The sequence below is a fragment of the Octopus bimaculoides genome, chromosome 2, assembly GCF_046866305.1.
Source record: "Octopus bimaculoides isolate indiv1 chromosome 2, ASM4686630v1, whole genome shotgun sequence".
NCBI classification, from domain to species: Eukaryota; Metazoa; Mollusca; class Cephalopoda; order Octopoda; family Octopodidae; genus Octopus; species Octopus bimaculoides.
Genome location: NC_142929.1, coordinates 164,281,488 through 164,302,183, shown reverse-complemented (window position 1 = coordinate 164,302,183; position 20,696 = coordinate 164,281,488). Strand labels below are relative to the sequence as shown.

General features: G+C 34.6%; 2 protein-coding genes across 19 annotated transcripts in view; one reads left to right on the top strand and one right to left on the bottom strand.

Annotated features, from left to right (window-relative positions):
- LOC106875267 (long-chain-fatty-acid--CoA ligase ACSBG2) overlaps positions 1 to 12,451 on the bottom strand; it is a 44,782-nt gene extending 32,331 nt beyond the window's left edge. For 3 of the 18 annotated variants that reach the window (XM_014923353.3, XM_014923348.3, XM_014923354.3), the window contains exons 1-2: positions 9,081 to 9,579; positions 4,562 to 4,643 (exon numbers count right to left, since the gene is read on the bottom strand). In XM_014923353.3, the coding sequence (XP_014778839.2) occupies positions 4,562 to 4,638 (77 nt within the window). In that variant the 5' untranslated portion in view covers positions 4,639 to 4,643; positions 9,081 to 9,579. Of the gene's footprint in view, positions 1 to 4,561; positions 4,644 to 4,848; positions 9,049 to 9,080; positions 9,580 to 9,773 lie in introns of those variants that run through there. The other 15 variants (XM_089348026.1, XM_089348032.1, XM_089348036.1 and 12 more) reach the window with 15 other exon arrangements.
- Positions 12,452 to 15,824: 3,373 nt separating this feature from the next.
- Positions 15,825 to 16,346, top strand: LOC106875260 (zinc finger BED domain-containing protein 5). Its single transcript, XM_014923328.1, has one exon. The coding sequence runs from the start codon at positions 15,825 to 15,827 to the stop codon at positions 16,344 to 16,346; it is 522 nt and encodes a 173-aa protein (XP_014778814.1).
- Positions 16,347 to 20,696: the final 4,350 nt, after the last annotated feature.

Here is a 20,696-nt window from a genome sequence, read left to right as displayed (position 1 = left end):
TTGGGTTCCCCATTGCTAACTTCTCAATTATCATTTTCTTCTGCCAATTCATTCCTCCTACCACATCCATAAGTGCCTTAACTCATACCAACTTAGCGTTCCATTTCTCTCCGACACCCTCTCTCACAGTCCGACTAACGACATTGCCCTGTTGTCTCTCTCTGTACTAAATTATCTAATGCGTCCTTTTTATAAGATTGTGTTATTTCAGGAAGATTTGGTTGTTATTGTTAACAATGGAGAACCCCTTGTAATCTTTATTAGTACAGAATATCCAAATTTAGAATAACTGATCTGAGATCTCATTAGGTTAACTATCATAAAACTGCAACTTGCATTGAAGTAGCAGAACCGCTGCCACATGCAATCAGCAACACTATGATGACCATAGTTATAAGCAATAATATGGACTGAGAAAAATCTTTCAACAAACAATTTCTTGTTCTCAGAATCCACCTTGTCAATCATCTGTACACTGCTACTACCTTAATCCTATGCACATAGTGCATCAGTACTTGTTTTGATTCATAGGTCGTACTCTGCCGATTGCAATCCCTTCTAGTTCAATGTATCAGATAGCTGATCAGTGCTTGAAACTTTCTAGTATTAAATTGCAAGATGTTTTTGGTAGGCAATACATATATTGCATGTGATTACATCAGTGGGGTTTGACATCATTGGTGGTTTTGGTTGCTACTGATATTTTCCTAATGTTAAATCTAGTGTTAGTAATGGGTTGTTCATATAACTGAAGGTATATCTGAGAGAGCTATTACAGACAGTAATGGTACCAAAACAGTCCTCTTCATTAGTCACAATATACTACACTAACCATTAACTATGATGTATCACACAAACAATTAACCAAATACCACACTAAGAATTACTCCCAGCATTCATTATAGAAGGACCAAACTAAAGGTGGTGAGCTGGCAGAAATGTTAACACGCCGGGCGAAATGCTTAGCAGTATTTCGTCTACTGTTACATTTTGAGTTCAAATTCCGCCAAGGTCGACTTTGTCTTTCATCCTTTCGGGGTCGATAAATTAAGTACCAGCTACGTACTGGGGTCGATGCAATCGACTTAATCCCTTTGTCTGTCCTTGTTTGTCCCCTTTATGTTTAGCCCCTTGTGGGCAATAAAGAAATAAACTGAAAAGGACATCCTGAAAATACTCAATCCTCTAATAAGGTATCCAATAAGTTAAGCTCTTATCCTGTGTATCCTTGTTGCAAAATAGTAGAGCCAAGAGCAAAGTATTAAATTGCAAGTTGTTTTTGTCAGCACTTTTATATTTCATTGGCACTCTTCAAACAGTACCTAGTATTAGACTAAATATCTTGCATCTATTAATGTCCCTGTACAGTCAGAGTTCAAATCCATAATGCAACAATTTTACCTTATGTCCCAATAAAGTCAAGTACCAGCTATATACTAATGTCAATTGAATTGACTACTGTTGCCAACAAATGTTTGGCCTTGTGTCAATGTTAAGAAACTGTCATTTTAGACATGTAACATCCAATTCATTCATATTGACAGAACTCCTTCACCTTTGCAACAAACACCTTACATGATAAGAAACATTGATTGTGTGCTATGTAATCTATTGTGCAGATTAAATGAACTTTCAAGTTCAATCACAAACTTTAAACCTTTTATCACTTTTACTAGCAATAGCAACTATTAACTTCAGTGATTATTCACCCCACACAACCACCACCATCATAATAAAAAGTTATTTAAATAGTGATTCAGATTGGCTATTTCTGGACACAGCATTGAAATAAACCTTATCCAGATTCCAATGAACAAGAAATTACTGTTTGTTAAATATTTAAACATATATTGACTTCAATTCTCTTTACAGTTTTATATATTAACAGTTATTTCAAGAGTCCTACTACTGCTTCCATTTTTTAACACTAGTTCTATGTATCTTATTTTTTCTACTAAAAGACAGGTTAAAAGCTACTGGCCTATGGATATACATGTAAGAGTTTATAGGTTAACTCTTGTAAATACTAAACTAAATTAATATTTGGCACCACTCATCTTTCACTTGAAATGTTGACATTAGTAACAACACCTAGCAATAAAATAATTCCTTCAGCAACTACTTTAAATGTTATAGTTTCCAACAGTATATGGTAAAAATGGAAACCCATAATTTAAAAAGAAAAGAATAGACAAAATATCATTGTTTTAAGATCCACTTTTCCATGCTTGCATGGATTAGATGAGAATTCATGGTGTCAGATTTTCTACAGCCTGATGCCCTTCCTATCACCCACTCTGTTTCTAAGTAAAGTAATATTTTCCAATGATCAAAGTTATTTTCAGAAGAGAAAAAACAAACAGTGGTGTTTGTATGGTAGTGATGCTCATTTACAACTGCTGCATGAAGTCAAAACAAGGAAAATATCATCATCATTTAGTGTTTGTTGTCCATGCTGGCATGGGTTGGATGTTTTGACTGGGGCTGGAAGGCTGCACCAGACTCCATTCTGATTTGACATGGTTTCTATGGCTGGATGTTCTTCCTAATACCAACCACTCAGAGTGTAAAGGGTGCTTTAATGTGCCACCAGCATGGGTTCCATCTGCGTGACACCAGTATCTGCCATGACTGCAATTTTATTTGGCTTGATAGGTCTTCTCAATCATTGCCTCTGTGAGGCCCAAAGTTCAAAGATCATATTTCACCACCTTCCTGGGTCTACTTCTACCCCAAGTTTTCTCTACAGAGATCAGCACTTCTTTACACAGCTGTCCTCATCCACATGCATCACATGATCATTCAAAACACAAAATGGATTTATTTCAATTTCTGTCTAATAAATCTACTTATACAGTTTAGTTGGCTCGAGACTGTAGAAGATACTTGTCCAAGGTACCATGCAGTGTGACTGAACCTGACACCATGTGGTTGGTAAACAAATTTGTTAACCATACAACCATTATCTTGAAAAGATCTTGCATCCAATTTGAGAAAGAAGTAAAAGCTATAAATAAATCAGCAAAAATGCTCATTTAGTTGTTTAGTGTTTATTACAAGGTATTTATTGATCCAGTTTATCTAGAATCGTTGTTGACAAGCCATGACCATTGTCTTATTCACATATGAGTTTTTCTAAGACTAGATTACCTACTATATCTTTCCTTTTTAAGACTGTATATGGCAAGAAGTTAGATTTGGCTGCTATTTCTAGCAGATCAAGTGATCAGAGGCATCCCACAATATTACATGAGAAATAGTATAAAACATTCACTGTTTTCCCTTATAACAAGTAGGCTAATAGCAATAACTGCAGCACAGACTAATATTGATTTTTCAGGCATTGACACAGAGGTTGGGGAGCTATTCAGTCTAATTGACAACTCATTACACAAGTGGAATATATTTTATTGACATTGAGAAGATGAAAGGCAAAGTCAAACTGGGGAGGATTTGAACTGAAAACAAAGATAACTAAGTATCTGAAAGCATTTTGTCCAACACCTCTTACAGAAGCAGTGCCAATAAAAGAGATGTTACATTGTTGCTTAATATGCAAGAAATAACAACCAAATCTCAAATCACATACTACCATCTTAAAAAAAGATGTATACATAGCACATTTAGGACATTATCCTAATGTCTGAAAAATAAAATAAAATGAGATGGTTACAACAAGCATGTCTTGTATTACAAGTCTGCTCTATTATCGGAACAGTAAAATTGAAATAAAGACAATCACATCAGTGTTAATGGTTACTCACTAGTAAAATTGTTAAATTGGGGTCATTAATGAACTAACTGTTTTAGCAGCTTATAGCCCTATGATAGAATCAGACCAAAATTAACATCTTCCCCAAATCAATAAAAATAAGCACTATTGGAGAAATCATGTGACAAAGGACTTTTCTCAAACAAAAAAAACTTTCCAAATTATGTTCCTGTGCCAAATCTGTAAGTGATTATGTCAGTAGAAAGTAAATTCCAAGAATTAATGAGCTTGAATGTTAACTGAATAAATCCTAGGCGATAAAGCTGATCAATATACTATTGGAAAGAACTCAAAAGTTTTCTCTTGCTAGCAAGTGACTGACCAGTACATATTTAACCAACCATGAAGGTAGTCATATGACTCACTACCTACAAGCCAATAATCAAATCAATGAGGGACTGACTTGAGATATATACAGAAACCTGAGAGAATAAATTCAGTAAACTTCATTTTAGACTAATCTGAATAACATCTCAGTTTTGACAGGGTATAGTTTAGTTCAATCAATGGAAGTATCTGTTCAGTGAATTGTAGTGTAAATAGATGAGTATTCCACAAATACCTGTACACTTAATGTAATCTTCATACATCTGACAAAGCTAGCCCTTTGAAGTTCAAGTACAATTCATCTAGCAGGTTTCAAAATAGTTCCAGCTACATAGTCTATGTTTGGTTTAACACAAACTGTAGTAGGAGAAAATTCTGGGTATCAAGACTGTAAAGCAAACTTCTTAAGCATTCATACAATATCATTGTAAAGGCTAGATAAAAGAATTTAAAGATACTTACACAGCTGGCTGTTTGGAATCCAGTTCCATTCCATTGTTATTGGTGTATTTAGTCACAATTACATCTGTATCACCCATTATAGCTGAAAAGAAAAAAGGTTGAGTGAAAAATTTTTTAAATTTCTAATTTATGAATCCATCAAGAGCCAGGGTGTGGAGAATACTTTGGTGATATTGAAGGATGAGTGTATAGATGAGGCTAACTTTAAATAGGTTCATTCACAACAAATTATTATAGGTGTCAACTTTAATACATATAGCATTATGTAGTTAAGACATCCCACTTACCTAGACAGGAACAGGCCAACAAGAGAGACTATGTAGTCACTTGTCTAGCTAGAAATAACCAAATTTGATCATATTCTATTGTCTTTGATGAAATATATGGAGTGTCTGATATGCAGAAGATAGGATGGTCACAGTTGGAACACCTTTCACTGAAAGTTTGCTTGATCAAGAATGACCTGGGGCTAAACAACAACTTAAATACTAACTTGTATATGGAGCTTGAGAATATTGGAATAAGGGAAACAGTTTTCTGTACTGGGGAGTGTTTACAATTTAAGTGGTCTGGGATATTGAAACAACCTTTGCCAGGAACACAGGACTCAGACTAGCTAAATGACATACTTCACAAACACCTGTTACATGCATGGAAGGAGTATAGTAATTCTTTTGAGCTTATGGTATTATTAATATCAATATATTCAGGACCAGTTTAAGGCCAGATGATACCCTGAGTACAGTCAAACAATGGTTTCCATTTTCTACTATTAGAGAGATACTGAATATGGAAATTTAATTTTCTTACAGACCAGCCATAAAGCCAAACACCACACACACAACTACAAGGAATATAACCAATTTCACACTAAATAACAGTAAGTGAAATAAGCGTGTTTTTTTTTTATATATATAACTGGGGAACTTGTAAAAAATACAAATTTTCTGTTTTATGGGGTCCTAGTTCAGGTGTCCAATAGTAAATTCAGCATGCCCGTTTTTACTTAAGTTAATCCTGAACATATACATATTTAAACCTGAGGGTATATTGCATTCAGAGTTTAGCAAATGAAGACAAAAAACAAGTGACTACTTGTCAGAGATGTTGAAAATATTAAATGGAAAACATTATGGACATCAAAGCATGTGAAGCCTTGTCTTAAAGCTATTTCCTGGCAAAACATGAAGGAAGCTCGAGTAAGTTTTAACTTTTTCTATTAGATGACATTCATTATTGTTTTATCGTCTACTTTTCCTTGTTTGCATGGATCAAATGGAATTCGCGAAGTATATTTTCTACAGTTGGATACTCATGTCACCAACCTTCATAACAGCAGGTTTTCACAGATGATCTAATCACTTATGACAGTGACACTTGTTTACAACCGTTAACGTGATGTCAAGACAAAGAAACAAAAACACGGCAGACTTCTTTCAGTTTCCGTTCAAAAAGCCCACTCACAAGGCTTTAGTCGACCGGGAGCCATAGAAGATGTGACACAGTAGGACCAATACAAAACAATCGAACTTCTCGACCAGATAACCGTAAGTGCACTCTATGCTGGCATTGGTTGGACGAGATTTATTGAGTATTCTATGGCTGGATGCTCTTCCCGTTGACCTTCACAGTACAGGGGGTCCATTGAGAAGAGAGGGAAAAGGAGGGAATAGAACCACATACTTAACAAAATTTTTAAGTATAGAAGATGACTGGTTTATTTTTTCTATTTTTACTTTCATCGGTTTTGAATATACGATTACCTGAAAGGCAACAATTTTAAAAGTAAAAACATTGGACATTGAAAGGTTGAGTGATAAAAGCCTTTAAAAGTGTACATTTTCAAATATTTTCTTACAAATATATAATTACTTCTTTAAAGTAAACCACAGGAACTGGCGAGAAGAAAGGTGTGAACATAAAGTAATCAGAGAAAAAGATGAGCAGAGTATGCCGCAGGTAAGAATGAACATCAAGATTTGTTTCGAAGTCAAATTTTATAGTACCATGTACTATTGTTCAACCTTGAATATTCTGGTGCAATTAGCAGAAGAAACCATATATTAAATTGGAATCTGTTAGAACAAGAAAACGCGTCGGGAATTTTTATTTATATAAAAAGGAAAAGGATTTTGTCCCATAGTTTACCGGAGATAAGTTGTATAGATAATTATTACAACGAAAGACACCAATTTTCGAAAGCTACAAAAATCAATATCATTCGAAAGAATTATTTCTTGCATAGGTATAAACCCTATGAAATAGGAGGGGGAGGAGAACCAAGACGATATATTTAGGATTTTCTCAAGGGCATTTGTGACGTTAGTGGAATGTCTCCAGAAATAACGCATGAAGAATTATTCACGTTACTAATGAAATAGTTTACACCTAAAGAACAATATTATAAACTCAAAAGACTATTCAAATAGCCACGAAGTGATTGTTATTAGGAATGAAACAAACAACTACTGCTGCTACTTTTATTTTGTTCATTGGCAACAAAAGATATTCGTGCGGAGGCTGGGGGTTTCCTCTTGTAAACCGGTAAAACTAGCAGCAACTCACACAGTAATACTGTATCTATAATTACATATAAGGAAACGACAGCAAGTCATGATGAAAGAATTCTACTAGGAAACCCCTGATAACTTTCAAATGAGTGAAAACTACTGACCCGTTACATGTCAAAGGTGGAACTGGCAGGAATTGTTATTAAACAGGAATACAATTGAAGGAATGTCCAGTTATTACAAACATTTTAGTTAACAGAATAAGAGATTTCAACAGAATGCAATAACAAAAAAATAGTTTGCGAAAAGTAGCATGAAAAGAGAAACAAAAAGAAAAAAAACCCAAAATTCAGAAAAATGGATGTATTAAAAACCAAATCGAAATACTGAAGGCGTTCTTGGAATAGAGAATTCCAATAGTTTGTGCGTTCTTTAGTGCGCCAAAAACCATTATATATAGATACACACAGAGTATGTGTTAATAGTTATCACAAAATAATTCACAGCACCAGAATTTATGAAATAAAATGTTAAATTAATTTAGCCAGTATAATTGCAAATTAAGACAATAACGCGCGTGTGAGGCGAATTATTGTTTTGGTTTTGTCGAGTTATATCGAAGGAATGCCTATATATATATATGTCTAGTTCACGAAAAAGAAGCACACTCTACAACATTAGAGCAGTAATATATTTAAAAGATCTGTTATGGCCGGTCAGCGAGTGACCATTGGTTTCGCACCTATAAAGCACTTAGCTGCATAGGCTACTCGTCAAACTCAAATGAATTTGAGTGACATGGCCTATGCAGCTAAGCTGCTTTATAAGAGCAAGACCAATGGTCACCTCTCTGACCGGCCATAACAAACAAACTGATAGATAGATAGGTAGGTAGATAGATAGGTAGGTAGATGCACGCGCCCGCAGAGAGAGAACATGCAAATTAGAAATTGAAGAATATCTGAGTGGAAATTGAAATTTTGAAAGCCAAATAAAATTTTTCAGAATCCTAATTTTCATTGTTGATGCAGGAATAGTAAAAGAACGAAGAGAAACATCCTATGAATTATTGGGCGTCTAATTCAAAACTCCGAGTCTTGGTCATCTCTGACAACGAAGGCCGGTCAATGAAACGTGTACGATAGTCATGAAGCTAACAAGGACTTATTTAAATCTACTTATACGGATGTTGACTACTTCGCTTTAAACAAATTAGGAAATGTAATAAAAGAGTCCTTTAAAAAAGAAATATAAATGTAAAGGCAAAAGGCAGATTTAAGGATAGAATTCCGAGCATGTTAAGTCAATATAGAAAGTAGAGGACAGGACAAATATAATATACGAAAGAAGTAAAGCGGGAGAATAGATGAGGGTGATGAATTTTAAAGGATAGAGGATTGGTACAACTTTAAAGGGACAGTTTTAGAGGTGAATTCGAAGTTAGTTGTTTAAACCGAAGTTAGATTTGATTTAGCTGAACTATGACAGGAAACATTCCAACCATGAGCATCACATCATTATCGTACAATTATCTAGAACTACATTATCCAAGGTATCACATTTTTTCTTTTTTAAAAACACGTAATTTCATAGAAATATGGCTGGCATTTCTAGCAATTCGAACCACAACGTAAACGTTCCTTTGTTGACTTTGTTACAAGAGCGGGTAAATAATTTTAATTAGTTTAGCTAAATATAGAAAAAGAAGTCAAGAGGGTAACCTTCAGAAACACATGGCAATACAAAGCATCTTAGAAACGAATAGTTTCCATAAGGACAGTGAGGGTAAGTTATTCACGTTGCATACTTTACGATCGATCCTCCACAGTATCACGCCACACATTGTATATTTCATGTGTATGCTGTCAACACCACACATTGTGTGTGGGTGATGAAATATATATATGTGTGCGCGACTTCACTGAACCCTTCCCCAATCTTAAATATGGCAGTTATTAAATATATACAAGAAGCACTGAAGATTAAATAAAATAGACACGTTCACTTACCGTTAAATATTTAGAATAATGTATCGCAGAAGACCAGTGTTATGTATAAAATAAACATACACCCAAACACGAAGGTTAGGTAGGTACGTACTTAGAATATCCAAAGAGAGTAGTAACAGTATCCCCAAGGTAAATTTCGATTATTTTCTATAAATTGGTAGTTAATTGATTAAATAAATAAAGATATTGTGTGTATGAAAAAATATATATCTTAACGTTGGTTTTAATACACTATGTCGATACACAGAGCGGTATGAGTCAACTCAATGAAGCTGACGTATTTTTCATCTCATGTTTTTACTCATAACTGAGGTTCGTTGTTTCTAAATACACGATCGACCTCTGCCTTTCTATTCACATGTAAAATACTTTATGAATTCCTCTCTCTCTCCTTCAACGTAATGCTGAAGATGATAAAAATCATACATAAATAAATATTTAAATTAAATAAGAGGCGTGTAGGTAAAGGTTTAATTTTAATAATTTACTACTAAATACTACGGTGACTGCTACTGTTGCTGCTGATATTGCTTGAACTGCTGCTACTACTGCTCTCAACAGCAACAGCTGGATTTGAACTGCTTCAAATGACGTTGTTTCAAACAAGCATAAAACTCACTACTACTACCACTAAACATCACACGTAAGAAGGAAAGCCCCGAGAAGGACCATGTGAAGTTGTTGTATACATACCTCTCCCAAAGGTGAAAACAGATAATAAAGTAATATTTGTATTAGCTACAACCAGGACCGAAAAGCTTTCATCGACACACAAAGCTACAGTGACGAACAAGGAGGGTTCTTTGTTACTGGGACCTTATGAACATGTAAGAAGTAGGTGTTTACAAATCCAATATGAATGTGATTTCATGAATGAAAAGTGATTTTTATAATTAAAAAAAAAATTTTTGACACAAATGACAAAACGGTTGTTATATATTTATTTAAATAATCAATTTCATGGATTACACTGATTTGAATTGGATTTTCAATAAAATGCTCTCCGCACATCATGGCAGGGATCTTGTTAAATCTCTTCCAAACCCTAAGTATTTCAAATTTTAATCATAGTATTTTTTAAAAATATAGTTTTCTTTGTTGATGATGAAAACGTATTCATTCTGTTCCAGAAAGTTACATCAGCCGAGTTTTGAAATACAAGTAATTGAAAGAAATTTAAGATGATCTATCTCACGGCAGCTCTTACAGTCGGTGCTCAAATACCTTAACTTTCACATTTGTAATGTCAACAATACATTAGATTGATGACACGCATCATCTAAAGATAGAAAACTAAAGATAGTTTTCCTTGAAAATTGCGTTTGTTTGCAATATTTTTTGTGACAAATTCTTTGGTACATCTCCGTAGGTATCCTTCTGCATGTTGTGTATCTTGGTGAGTTTCATATTCACACTACAACTTAGGACGTGAATCTTTCAAACTCTTTTCGATTAACATTCGATACGTTTGGGTAGTCTTGCTTCCTATATTATGAATGTAATATCATAGTCCTGTTTCGTTTATTATGAATGTAAATCAAGAAATATTTGGTGGATCCAGTTTAATAACGAAAACGTCAGTCACCAAGTGATTGTAAAACATCCAATGTGAGTCAGACACTGACGAACGCTTTATAGCAATGATTCGCAAACCTTTTTTTATGCTTCCCATACTTAGGAAATGCTTTAATTTTCGCGTCCCCTTACAAATGTGACTTCAACCATATGCAGTGCTATTGAAGTTCTTAGTGTGCTTTATAGAACGAAGCAATTTTAAAAAATGAATAAGTAATTTTATTTTGCAAAGCATTTTTGATAAAGGATCTACTTTCCCTCTTAGTCGCGCACCCACTGAAGTGTCATATCCCAGTGGATGCACCCCAGGAGGGGAACTTTTGCATTATAGTTTTAGTGTGGTTCACAAGAAAGGAAGGTTGTGTATGTAGACAATAACCGCAATAAAGTTTTAGTTTCTTATAATTTTATTAACCTGTATCCCCTATAAATGTAATATTTACAAATCTACATTCAATAAGTTAATGGATCTGTGTTCAATGAACATAACAATTCAGAATCTTCTGTATATAACTTGCTGGATAATGTAATGAAGATAGTGCAAGGAAATTAATCACTGCATCTTACTATAATGGGCATTACGTCCGTCTACCTGTCTGTTCCCTCTTCAGGGTCAAGCGGCTGAACCAATGGTCACGATGCTTTTCGGGATTACGAAGGAGGTAATAAAGGGAGGTTTTTTGCGAAAAAAAAGGTCAAAAAGCATGACTATTTAGTGAGTATTAAGTTTTGCATTAATAAATCACCTTCGATTTTTTTGTTAAAATTCCGGTGACGAGGATTAACTCTGGACTCCTCTCCTACCTGCATAGTTCGTGAATTTAGAGGGTTTAGATTTGAGATACTATCCCTTTATTTCCCATCATAGATGAGCAGATTTGCTCTCTTTGTTCCCTTTTCACGGCCAGGCAGCTGGACCAATGGTTACGATATTTTGGGGGATTACAAAGACGGTTGTCAGGAAGGTTTTTAGCATTAAAAAATCAGAAAGTATGGTTATTTCGTGAATATCGATTTTTGTATTTACCGACCACAAGTAACTCTCGATTTTCATTGTATAGTTCATGGCCCCATCGTAGATATGAAGGGAGTTGCGAGGACGGTTAATAGCAAAAATAAAATGGAAAAAGTGTGTTAGTATATAGTGTGTGTGATTATTTAGTGGTTATTGAAGTACGTCAGTCTCGAGCAGGATTCGAAACGGCTAATGCAAGCGGCTGTTGTTTACCTCTCAGTTTTGTCAATCAAAATAACCCATGGTACCAGAGTATCCAGACATTATTCGCATAGAATTGTGAGAGGTAAGTCTTACAGTTCTAATTTTAAGAGATGAGGAATTATTTACATTATTTGCATTATTTACATTCGATGCCATGTGCCCGTGGGCATATGGTGTAGTGGTTAAGAGCGCGGGCTACTAACCCCAATATTCCGAATTCGATTCCAAGCAGTGACCTGAAAAATAATAATAATAATAATATCGAAAAATACCTTAGGAATGAGAACCCAGGTTCGAAATTTCCCCAAGACACCTGAAGAAGGCTGGAAGGTATATGCCGAAGCGTGTTAACAACAAACAAGATAATGACAAATATCCGTCGAATGTAAATAATGTAGGTAAGTCTTAGTTTGATTTTTTGCAACCCTAAAGAATCCGCTCGCGCATTCACAACAAACAAAGCACAGGACCAGACTTTCGATCGTGTAGGTGTATTTTTACCCACTCCGATGTTTACACACGACCAGTTATACATTGCTATGACTAAGCAACGGACTCCAGTAATTTGAAACTTAGTGTCGACGAAACAGAAAATATCGTTTACAAAGAAATTTTACAATTATTGATATTACCGAAAGGAATATGAGTCATAATTTAAATAGGGAAATTTGTGAACTTTGAATGTATAAGAGTATAAACAAGCGTAAAATAGTGTAAACAACTAAAATAAAAGTATATCTAAATAACATTTTTTCTTATTACTTTTTATGTAGTGGTCGAAGGAAGCTCTGGCTTTCGTTAGGAGTGGTCGACATAACCATTTATGATACAGAGGCTATTTCAGTTTGGGAGTGAATCGTCACTTAGTTGCAAACACGTCATGTAACTGCAATAGAATGCTGTATCACCAACAATAATGTGATTTCTCTAAGACATCACCCAGTAATCTATCAAGTCCATTTACACATTTCTCAATACATACTGCTGTTAGACTTCTCTCCCTCATTTTATGCCTCCATCGTAGATGGGTACATTTTTCGTATAATTAATGGGTTACTAGATACTATAAGTAAAGGGTAGTGCTATATAGCTTAGTGGCTCTCTGGTTAGGTGGATTTTCCAGTTATTTCATAGCTATTAGAATCTTTAGCCAAACTGTTTGGCAGGAAAACTATATGTTGCACTACTCCCTGATGTTAATCTTCATCTTTCCAATGTCTCCATTACTTCCACTGCAGCACTGTTTCCTCTGTTGTTCTCTCTATTGCCATCCTCGCACAATAAATTTGCTCCATCCATCATGGATGGATGGGGGTGCAGGGCTCTCTTTACTTAGCAAACTGCAAAGCAACCCCAACACTACTGGCCTGAAAAGCTCTTTAGTCTTGCTGATGGCAAGGCAACATCTATAGTGCTGGTGCCATGCAAAAATGCACTCTGTAAAGTAGATCAATTGGACATAAAATGATGATGATATATAAGTATTCATATATATATATATATATATATATATATATATATACACTCTCTGAGTGGTTGGCGTTAGGAAGTGATGATGATATATAAGTATTCATATATATATATATATATATTCACTCTCTGAGTGGTTGGCGTTAGGAAGGGCATCCAGCTGTAGAAACTCTGCCAAATTTAGATTGGAGCCTGGTGTTGCCATCCGGTTTCACCAGTCCTCAGTCAAGTCGTCCAACCCATGCTAGCATGGAAAGCGGACATTAAACGATGATGATGATGATATATACACACACACATATACATCTACGTATAATCATTTACATTTTCACTTCAAAACTTAAAAGGACCATTTGAATTATCAATTGGTTAAGTCATATTAAGTTATGTTTTTTAAAAAGTACTTTCCCTTAACAGTTTGATTTGTAGTCTGCTCATTAGAATCTCAGTACCTTGTTTGTCAAATTAGGAAGAAAAAAATCAATAATGAAGACTAAACTTAGTAAAGAATTAAAACAAGTTACTGGTTAATAATGACACATAAGGGACTTTGTTTCTAACAAACTGTGAACTAAACTGTAAATTCAAACAAAGTACCTTTGTTGTGCTTTTTATATATTAAAGCAAAGATTCCTGATGGAAAAAATGTTTACATCAAAAATACATCTGACCCTTACAGCCACACTCAACCTAACTTAACATTAATTTACTTTATCTTTCACAAAACCTTCTGGTGGTCACTCCAGTGTCCTTAACTTCCATTTATCCAACCAGAATACTGAGCTACTTTTACTGTATAAAGTATATTATAAATTAATCTTTTTTATGTTGTTTACATTTTCAAATTTTTCTTGATATTTTGGAATTTTTGAGAGATATGAAATATATCATTTTGACAGTGGAATTGAAAAGGCTTCGGTTTTTTTTCTATCTGAGGGATTTTCGTCCCAGTATTCTACATGATATTATTCAGAGCATTACCTACATGTTTTCATTGTGGGAACTGAAGAAAACGTGACACATTATTGTGGCAAATAAAACTAGTAAATTTATTTTAAGAGAAACTTGACAAAGGATTGTTAATGATAAAGCAAACTAAATGGACACACCCAAAAAACAAAAGGACTGGAAATAGAAAAGTTGATATATATTTACTGTACATTCTACTACAGACTGCACTGTAATCATCCCAAGAATATGGACTGTGATCTTAAGAGACTTGATTTGTGGAAACACAAATAGCTAAGTATTTACAGCACAACATTTACATATCATTATATTTATTTGTAGAATGTCTTTTACAAAGAAAAGGAGATACAAGTCATATACAAGCTTCGGTTTCACTGTGCTTACTGTTGGTGGAGTAGAAAAACCACAGTGTGTTCTGTGCTCGGAGATATTGGCAGCTTCGCGCTGAAGCCCTGCAGGCTAAAGAGGCATTTGGAAACAAAACATCCCAGTGCAGTCAACAAAGACAAGGAATTTTTCAGAAACTAAGCTGACAAATTGGCCAAATCCAGGCTTGAGGATGCAAGAATGTGTATGCAGGACATTGTGGCAGGTCTGAAAGCCTCCCACGAGATTTCAAAGAAAATTGCTGCTGCAAAAAACCTCATAACATTGGAGAGCAGTTAGTTCTTCCTTACTGAAAAGATATAATCTTACTCGTGCTCAGCACATCTGAACTACAGAAGCTTAAACATGTTTCACCTTCCAACAATACCATCAGTCGATGAATCGCTGAGATGTCTGATAATATTTTGTCTCAGGTCATCTCAAATTGATGAAACCACTGACATGGCAGATTTAGCACGACTTTGTGTTTATGCAGGTTATGTGCACAAAAAGTGCCTGGAAGATGAATCCCTTTTTTGCAAAAGTCTCAACACCCGAACCACTGCAAATGATATATTTCAGAAAGTGGATCAATTGTTTAACATGCATGGCATAAACTGGGAGCATGCTGTTGGTGTGTGCACCGACAGTGCTCCAGCAATGCATGGTTGTCACTCTGGCTCTTAGACAATGGTGAAGGAGAAGCCTCCTGATGCAATTCGTACAGATTGTACACATCATCACCAAGCATTGATGGTTAAAACAATGCCTGACCAATTAAAGAATGTTTTGAATCATGTGGTCAAAGTGGTAAATTTTATCAAAACCAATTCTCTAAACTTGCGTCTTTTTGTTGACTTGTGCAAGGACAATGACTCTGATTTTGAAATGCTTTTACTGTACTTGCATGTGAGGTGGTTATCCAAGAGGAGAGTACTGAAAAGAGTCTTCGTTCTATGAAAAGAGATACACAAATTTCTTCATGGTGCTAAAAAAGAACTGCACAGACAGTTCTCCAATACTTGGTTCCTTATAAGTTTCTCCTTTTTGGTCGACATTTTTGAATCAGTTGATTCTGTTAACTTAGCACAACAAGGAAAGGACATCACTGTTGTTCACTGTTATGAAAAAATGACTCATTTAAAATGAAGCTCCATTTGTGGCATTCTAAACTGGAATGTGAGAATTTTGCACCATTTCAGAACCTCAATACTTTCCTTGATGACGGCCTTCAAGTTGATGCTAACATCCTCAATATAATGAAACAGCATGTCTTAATTCTTCAAACTGAAATTCAAAGATACTTCCCCGACCTACAAAACTTCGAAAAAGTTCATCATTCCATCACCAATCCCTTTGCAATCTCTGTTGTTGACCTTCCCTCAGAAGATCACATCATTCAAGAACAGTTCATTGACTTGCTGAATGATGGCGGTACCAAAAACGCCTTCTGTAACATGTGTTGCAGTGAATTCTGTATTGAAATGATGCAGACATATCCAGATGTCACCAAATTGGCCCTCAAATTCATCATTCCATTCGCAACAACATATGAATGTGAGATGGCTTTTGCAACTTTATTCGCAATTAAAACAAAGGCTCATAATAAACTGCATGTTACACATGACATGAGAGTTGCATTATCAAAAACGCAGCCTAATTATTGAGGACATTTTACAGACCAAACAAGTTCACCCCTCTCACTGAAATTTTTTATTTTATCTTATAAAAAGTTATTTCATACAAGGTCATTTTGCTTTGTTCATCTCTGATTTTTAAATTTTGTGGTGGGGATAGGGGTCTGCGAAGCCTAAAAACAATGGGATGTGGTCCATAGGATGAACATTTTGAAAAAGTTTGGGAACCAAGGGACTAGATCCTATTGTCAATTAAAATGATCCCAGAAAGATGAAAGACACTTTGGTAGGATTTAAACTCAGAATATAAAAGGGTATAAACTAGACATTCAAGGCAATTTCCATAGTAATTACTATATCATTTCTGCCATCAACATCTTCATCATGCTGCTGCTACTACTACTACTACTACTACTACTACTACTACTACTACTACTACTGCTGCTGCTGCTGCTGCTGTCTATGACTAATAATGATAGTAATTGGTCCAAATGTTATAAAATTCAGGATTGAATGTGACGTTGAAGAAAGTCAAGCTCCAATAAAATTCAGAAGGCATAATTCAATTTTTTATACAAAAATATATTTTACAATTTTTGAACAAATGCTGAACAAATTGTGTACAGAGGAATGTGTTGCTGTTGTGAAAATTAGTTAATTTAAAACATTTGCTGGAGGATGTGTGTAGCAAGACAAATTAATTTGATATCACTTGCTATATATTTTAACTGTGTAAGCTTATAATGCAATAAAAAGGTTGCGCAGCATTGAATACTCACACTGATAAAGCAGCATAGCAGGAATAAGATTAGGATACTAGAACTGTTAAAAAAAGCCTTATCTTGAAACTGGTTACAAGGAGTAGAATAACATTTCTGTAATTATACTGAAAGATCTGTTAAGGCTTTCTACTTTGCCAAGTTTCCAAATTTGTTATAATAACCAGAATAACATTTTTTTTCAGATATATTTGCGAGTGTTGTGAGTGCTGTCAAATCAGTCAAATCTTCATGTTGGTTATAAAAACTAGAATATTTCAGCACATAAGTAGTGATAATCGTTAGCATTGTTTAAACTACAACTCACCATGATGAAAAGGAAAATCCAAACAGTGTACTTCAAAGTGAATGCTATATAGTTTGTTCAATGTCTAGGCTCTGTATGTTTGTTTTGCATTGAGGTCTGTAGTTGGGATGTTTTTTGCTTTGGTGATTGGTGAGTCAATTAAACTAGTGGGATATATTTTTTTGTATGTATACTTATAAGAAAAAATCTTTTGCTATTTAAGCAACCGGTAATACATACATTTTTCAGTTTGAAAACAGCTATGTGAAGCTTGAAATTCATATTAAAGTAACTCACTGTAAACATTATTATTAAGATTAAAATAAAAATTATCCCCTCAAAAAAGCCATCTCTACTCATTCTTTCAAATATACATACATAGCCATGCTACATGGCAGTGAAACATGGGCTGTGACTGCTGAGGACATGCGTAAGCTCGCAAGGAATGAAGCCAGTATGCTCCGTTGGATGTGTAATGTCAGTGTGCATACCCGACAGAGTGTAAGTATCTTGAGAGAAAAGCTGAACATAAGAAGCATCAGTTGTGGTGTGCAAGAGAGACGATTGCGCTGGTATGGACATGTGGTGAGAATGGATGAGGATAGCTGCGTGAAAAAGTGCCACACCCTAACAGTTGAGGGAACCCGTGGAAGAGGTAGGCCCAGGAAGACCTGGTCTGAGGTGGTGAGGCAAGACCTCCGAACATTGGTGATGACTACTGACTGAGACCTTTGGAAATGTGCTGTGCATGAGAAGACCCGGCAAGCCAAGTGAGACCAAGTGAGATCGTTGCCAGTGCCCCTGGACTGGCTCTTGTGCGGGTGGCACATAAGATGCACCATTTTGAGCATGGCCATTGCCAGTACTGCCTGACTGGCCTTCGTAGGATTTTTGAGCGAGATCGTTGTCAGTGCCCCTGGACTGGCTCTTGTGCGGGTGGCACATAAAAGACACCATTTTGAGCGTGGCCGTTGCCAGTACCGCCTGACTGGCCTTCGTAGGATTTTTGAGCGAGATCGTTGCCAGTGCCCCTGGACTGGCTCTTGTGCGGGTGGCACATAAAAGACACCATTTTGAGCGTGGCCGTTGCCAGTACCGCCTGACTGGCCTTCGTGCGGGTGACACATAAAAGCACCCACTGCACTCTCTGAGTGGTTGGCGTTAGGAAGGGCATCCAGCTGTAGAAACTCTGCCAAATGAGATTGGAGCCTGGTGTTGCCATCCGGTTTCACCAGTCCTCAGTCAAATCGTCCAACCCATGCTAGCATGGAAAGTGGACGTTAAACGATGATGATGATGATATATACTAGACTACCCATGACACATTGGGTCACCGGGAAAGTCTGAGTTTCCCAGGAACAGAATTCTGTTTTGTTGGTTTTCTTTTTTTTTTTTCCAGGTATTCCGCATGCTTTCAATGAATATGACATGGAAATCACCTGTAAACAGCTCCTTTTCCCAGAAAAGGAAGGATTTGGCTGCGATTTCTTGAATGCCCTACTACCACATAGCAGGTATTTTGGGTCCTTTATCACAAATAGCTGTTACGTGGTAGCAGTGCTTGCTAGAAATAGCAGCCAAATCTTTGGAGGTGAGATATGTTGAATGCACTCAAAAAAAAAAAAAAAAACCTATGGAGAAAAAATATTTCATTCTGAGGTTACAAATTGGTCTTTTATGAAATATTTACTGTATTTTTTAAGTAATTTTCAATTTAAAATATTTTCTAAATATGCCAAAATAAATTTTTGTCATGGTATTCACTTGAAAATAATTTTAAAAGGCATTAAAATATTGTCTGTGACCTAAGTTATGGTATTTAGGATATTAATTCTGATTCTTTCATTCAAGAAATTTAGAATTGTGTAAATGTATGAATTTTCAACATACACACACACACACAGAAAAATCTACCTTTTATAGATAAGATATATACATAAACATAATTCTCTCTCTCTCTCTCTCTATATATATATATATATATATATATATATATATATATAATATAGGATAAATTCTTTATAAGAATTTATCAAGTAGTCAGCGTGAAAAAAAACCCAAATGAAAAAAAAAAAATGAAAAAAATTTCATAATGAAAAAAATTCATCATTTTTTCATAAATATATATAAATCACTCGAAGCGTGAGGCATTACTACACAGTTAATGCCCTTTATATAAATGATTTATATATATTTATGAAAAAGTGATGAATTTTTTTCATTATGAAATTTTTTATATATATATATATATACACACACATAATTCTATATACACACACACACACATATATATATATATATGCACACACATATATATCTAATTTAAATAATCTGAGAAAACGAATTTCCAAATCAATCAGGTACAACCCTTCAGCATTACATGCATCTGCATATCGTACCTTGGGGTCTTATTGATCTAGAAATATACAAAGTATCTAATAAAAGTCAATAATAATTCAGTTTTTGGGAATTAATAGATATATGGGTATTCTATTTCAGATAATACAAAAAAAACACAGACATTTTTATTCTAATGTATAATTTTATATCTTATATTTTGTATTTGACATTATATACTCGACATTATAAGGTTGATAGATATACTAATTCATATTTATAATGTATAATTTATAAGTTTTATTTCTTAATATTACAAAGTATAATTTTTATTTTTAATTTTTAATGTTTAATTTACTGCTTAACACTTATTTTTTAAAGGGATGTAAAATTAGATTAACAATACTTTGAAAGAGAACCTGAAGATGTGTTGGAATAATTGTAAATCTGATGATTGCATATATATATTTATATATGTGTATGTATATATATATATATATATATATATATATATATATATATATATATATATATATACATATGTGTGTATGTATATATATTGTAATCTTCCAATACATGTAGTTCCGTCATAATTAATAGATTTAAGTGTTAACTTAAGTAGGAGATATTTAAGGAAGTATATTATATACTCAGCTGATATACTGGTTATATCCTTTAAAATATTATTTCATGATGTGCAAATGGATACCATGAGTTTACTTTCAGACATACTCATTAGGTTATTTTTTTTGTATTATCTGAAATAGAATACCTGCATATCTATTAATCCCCGCAAACTGTAGAAAATGCCAAAATAATTTTATCATGACCATTTTAGTACTGGTTTCTGTCTTTGCATCTTTTTCAACTTAGAGTAAAGCATGAAAAGCAATTAAATTGTGTAAAAATTAAATGAAAGTTTTTTTTTATATTTCCATAGTTTTCAAATGTAAGGGACATTTTCCTTTTTTTCTGTGT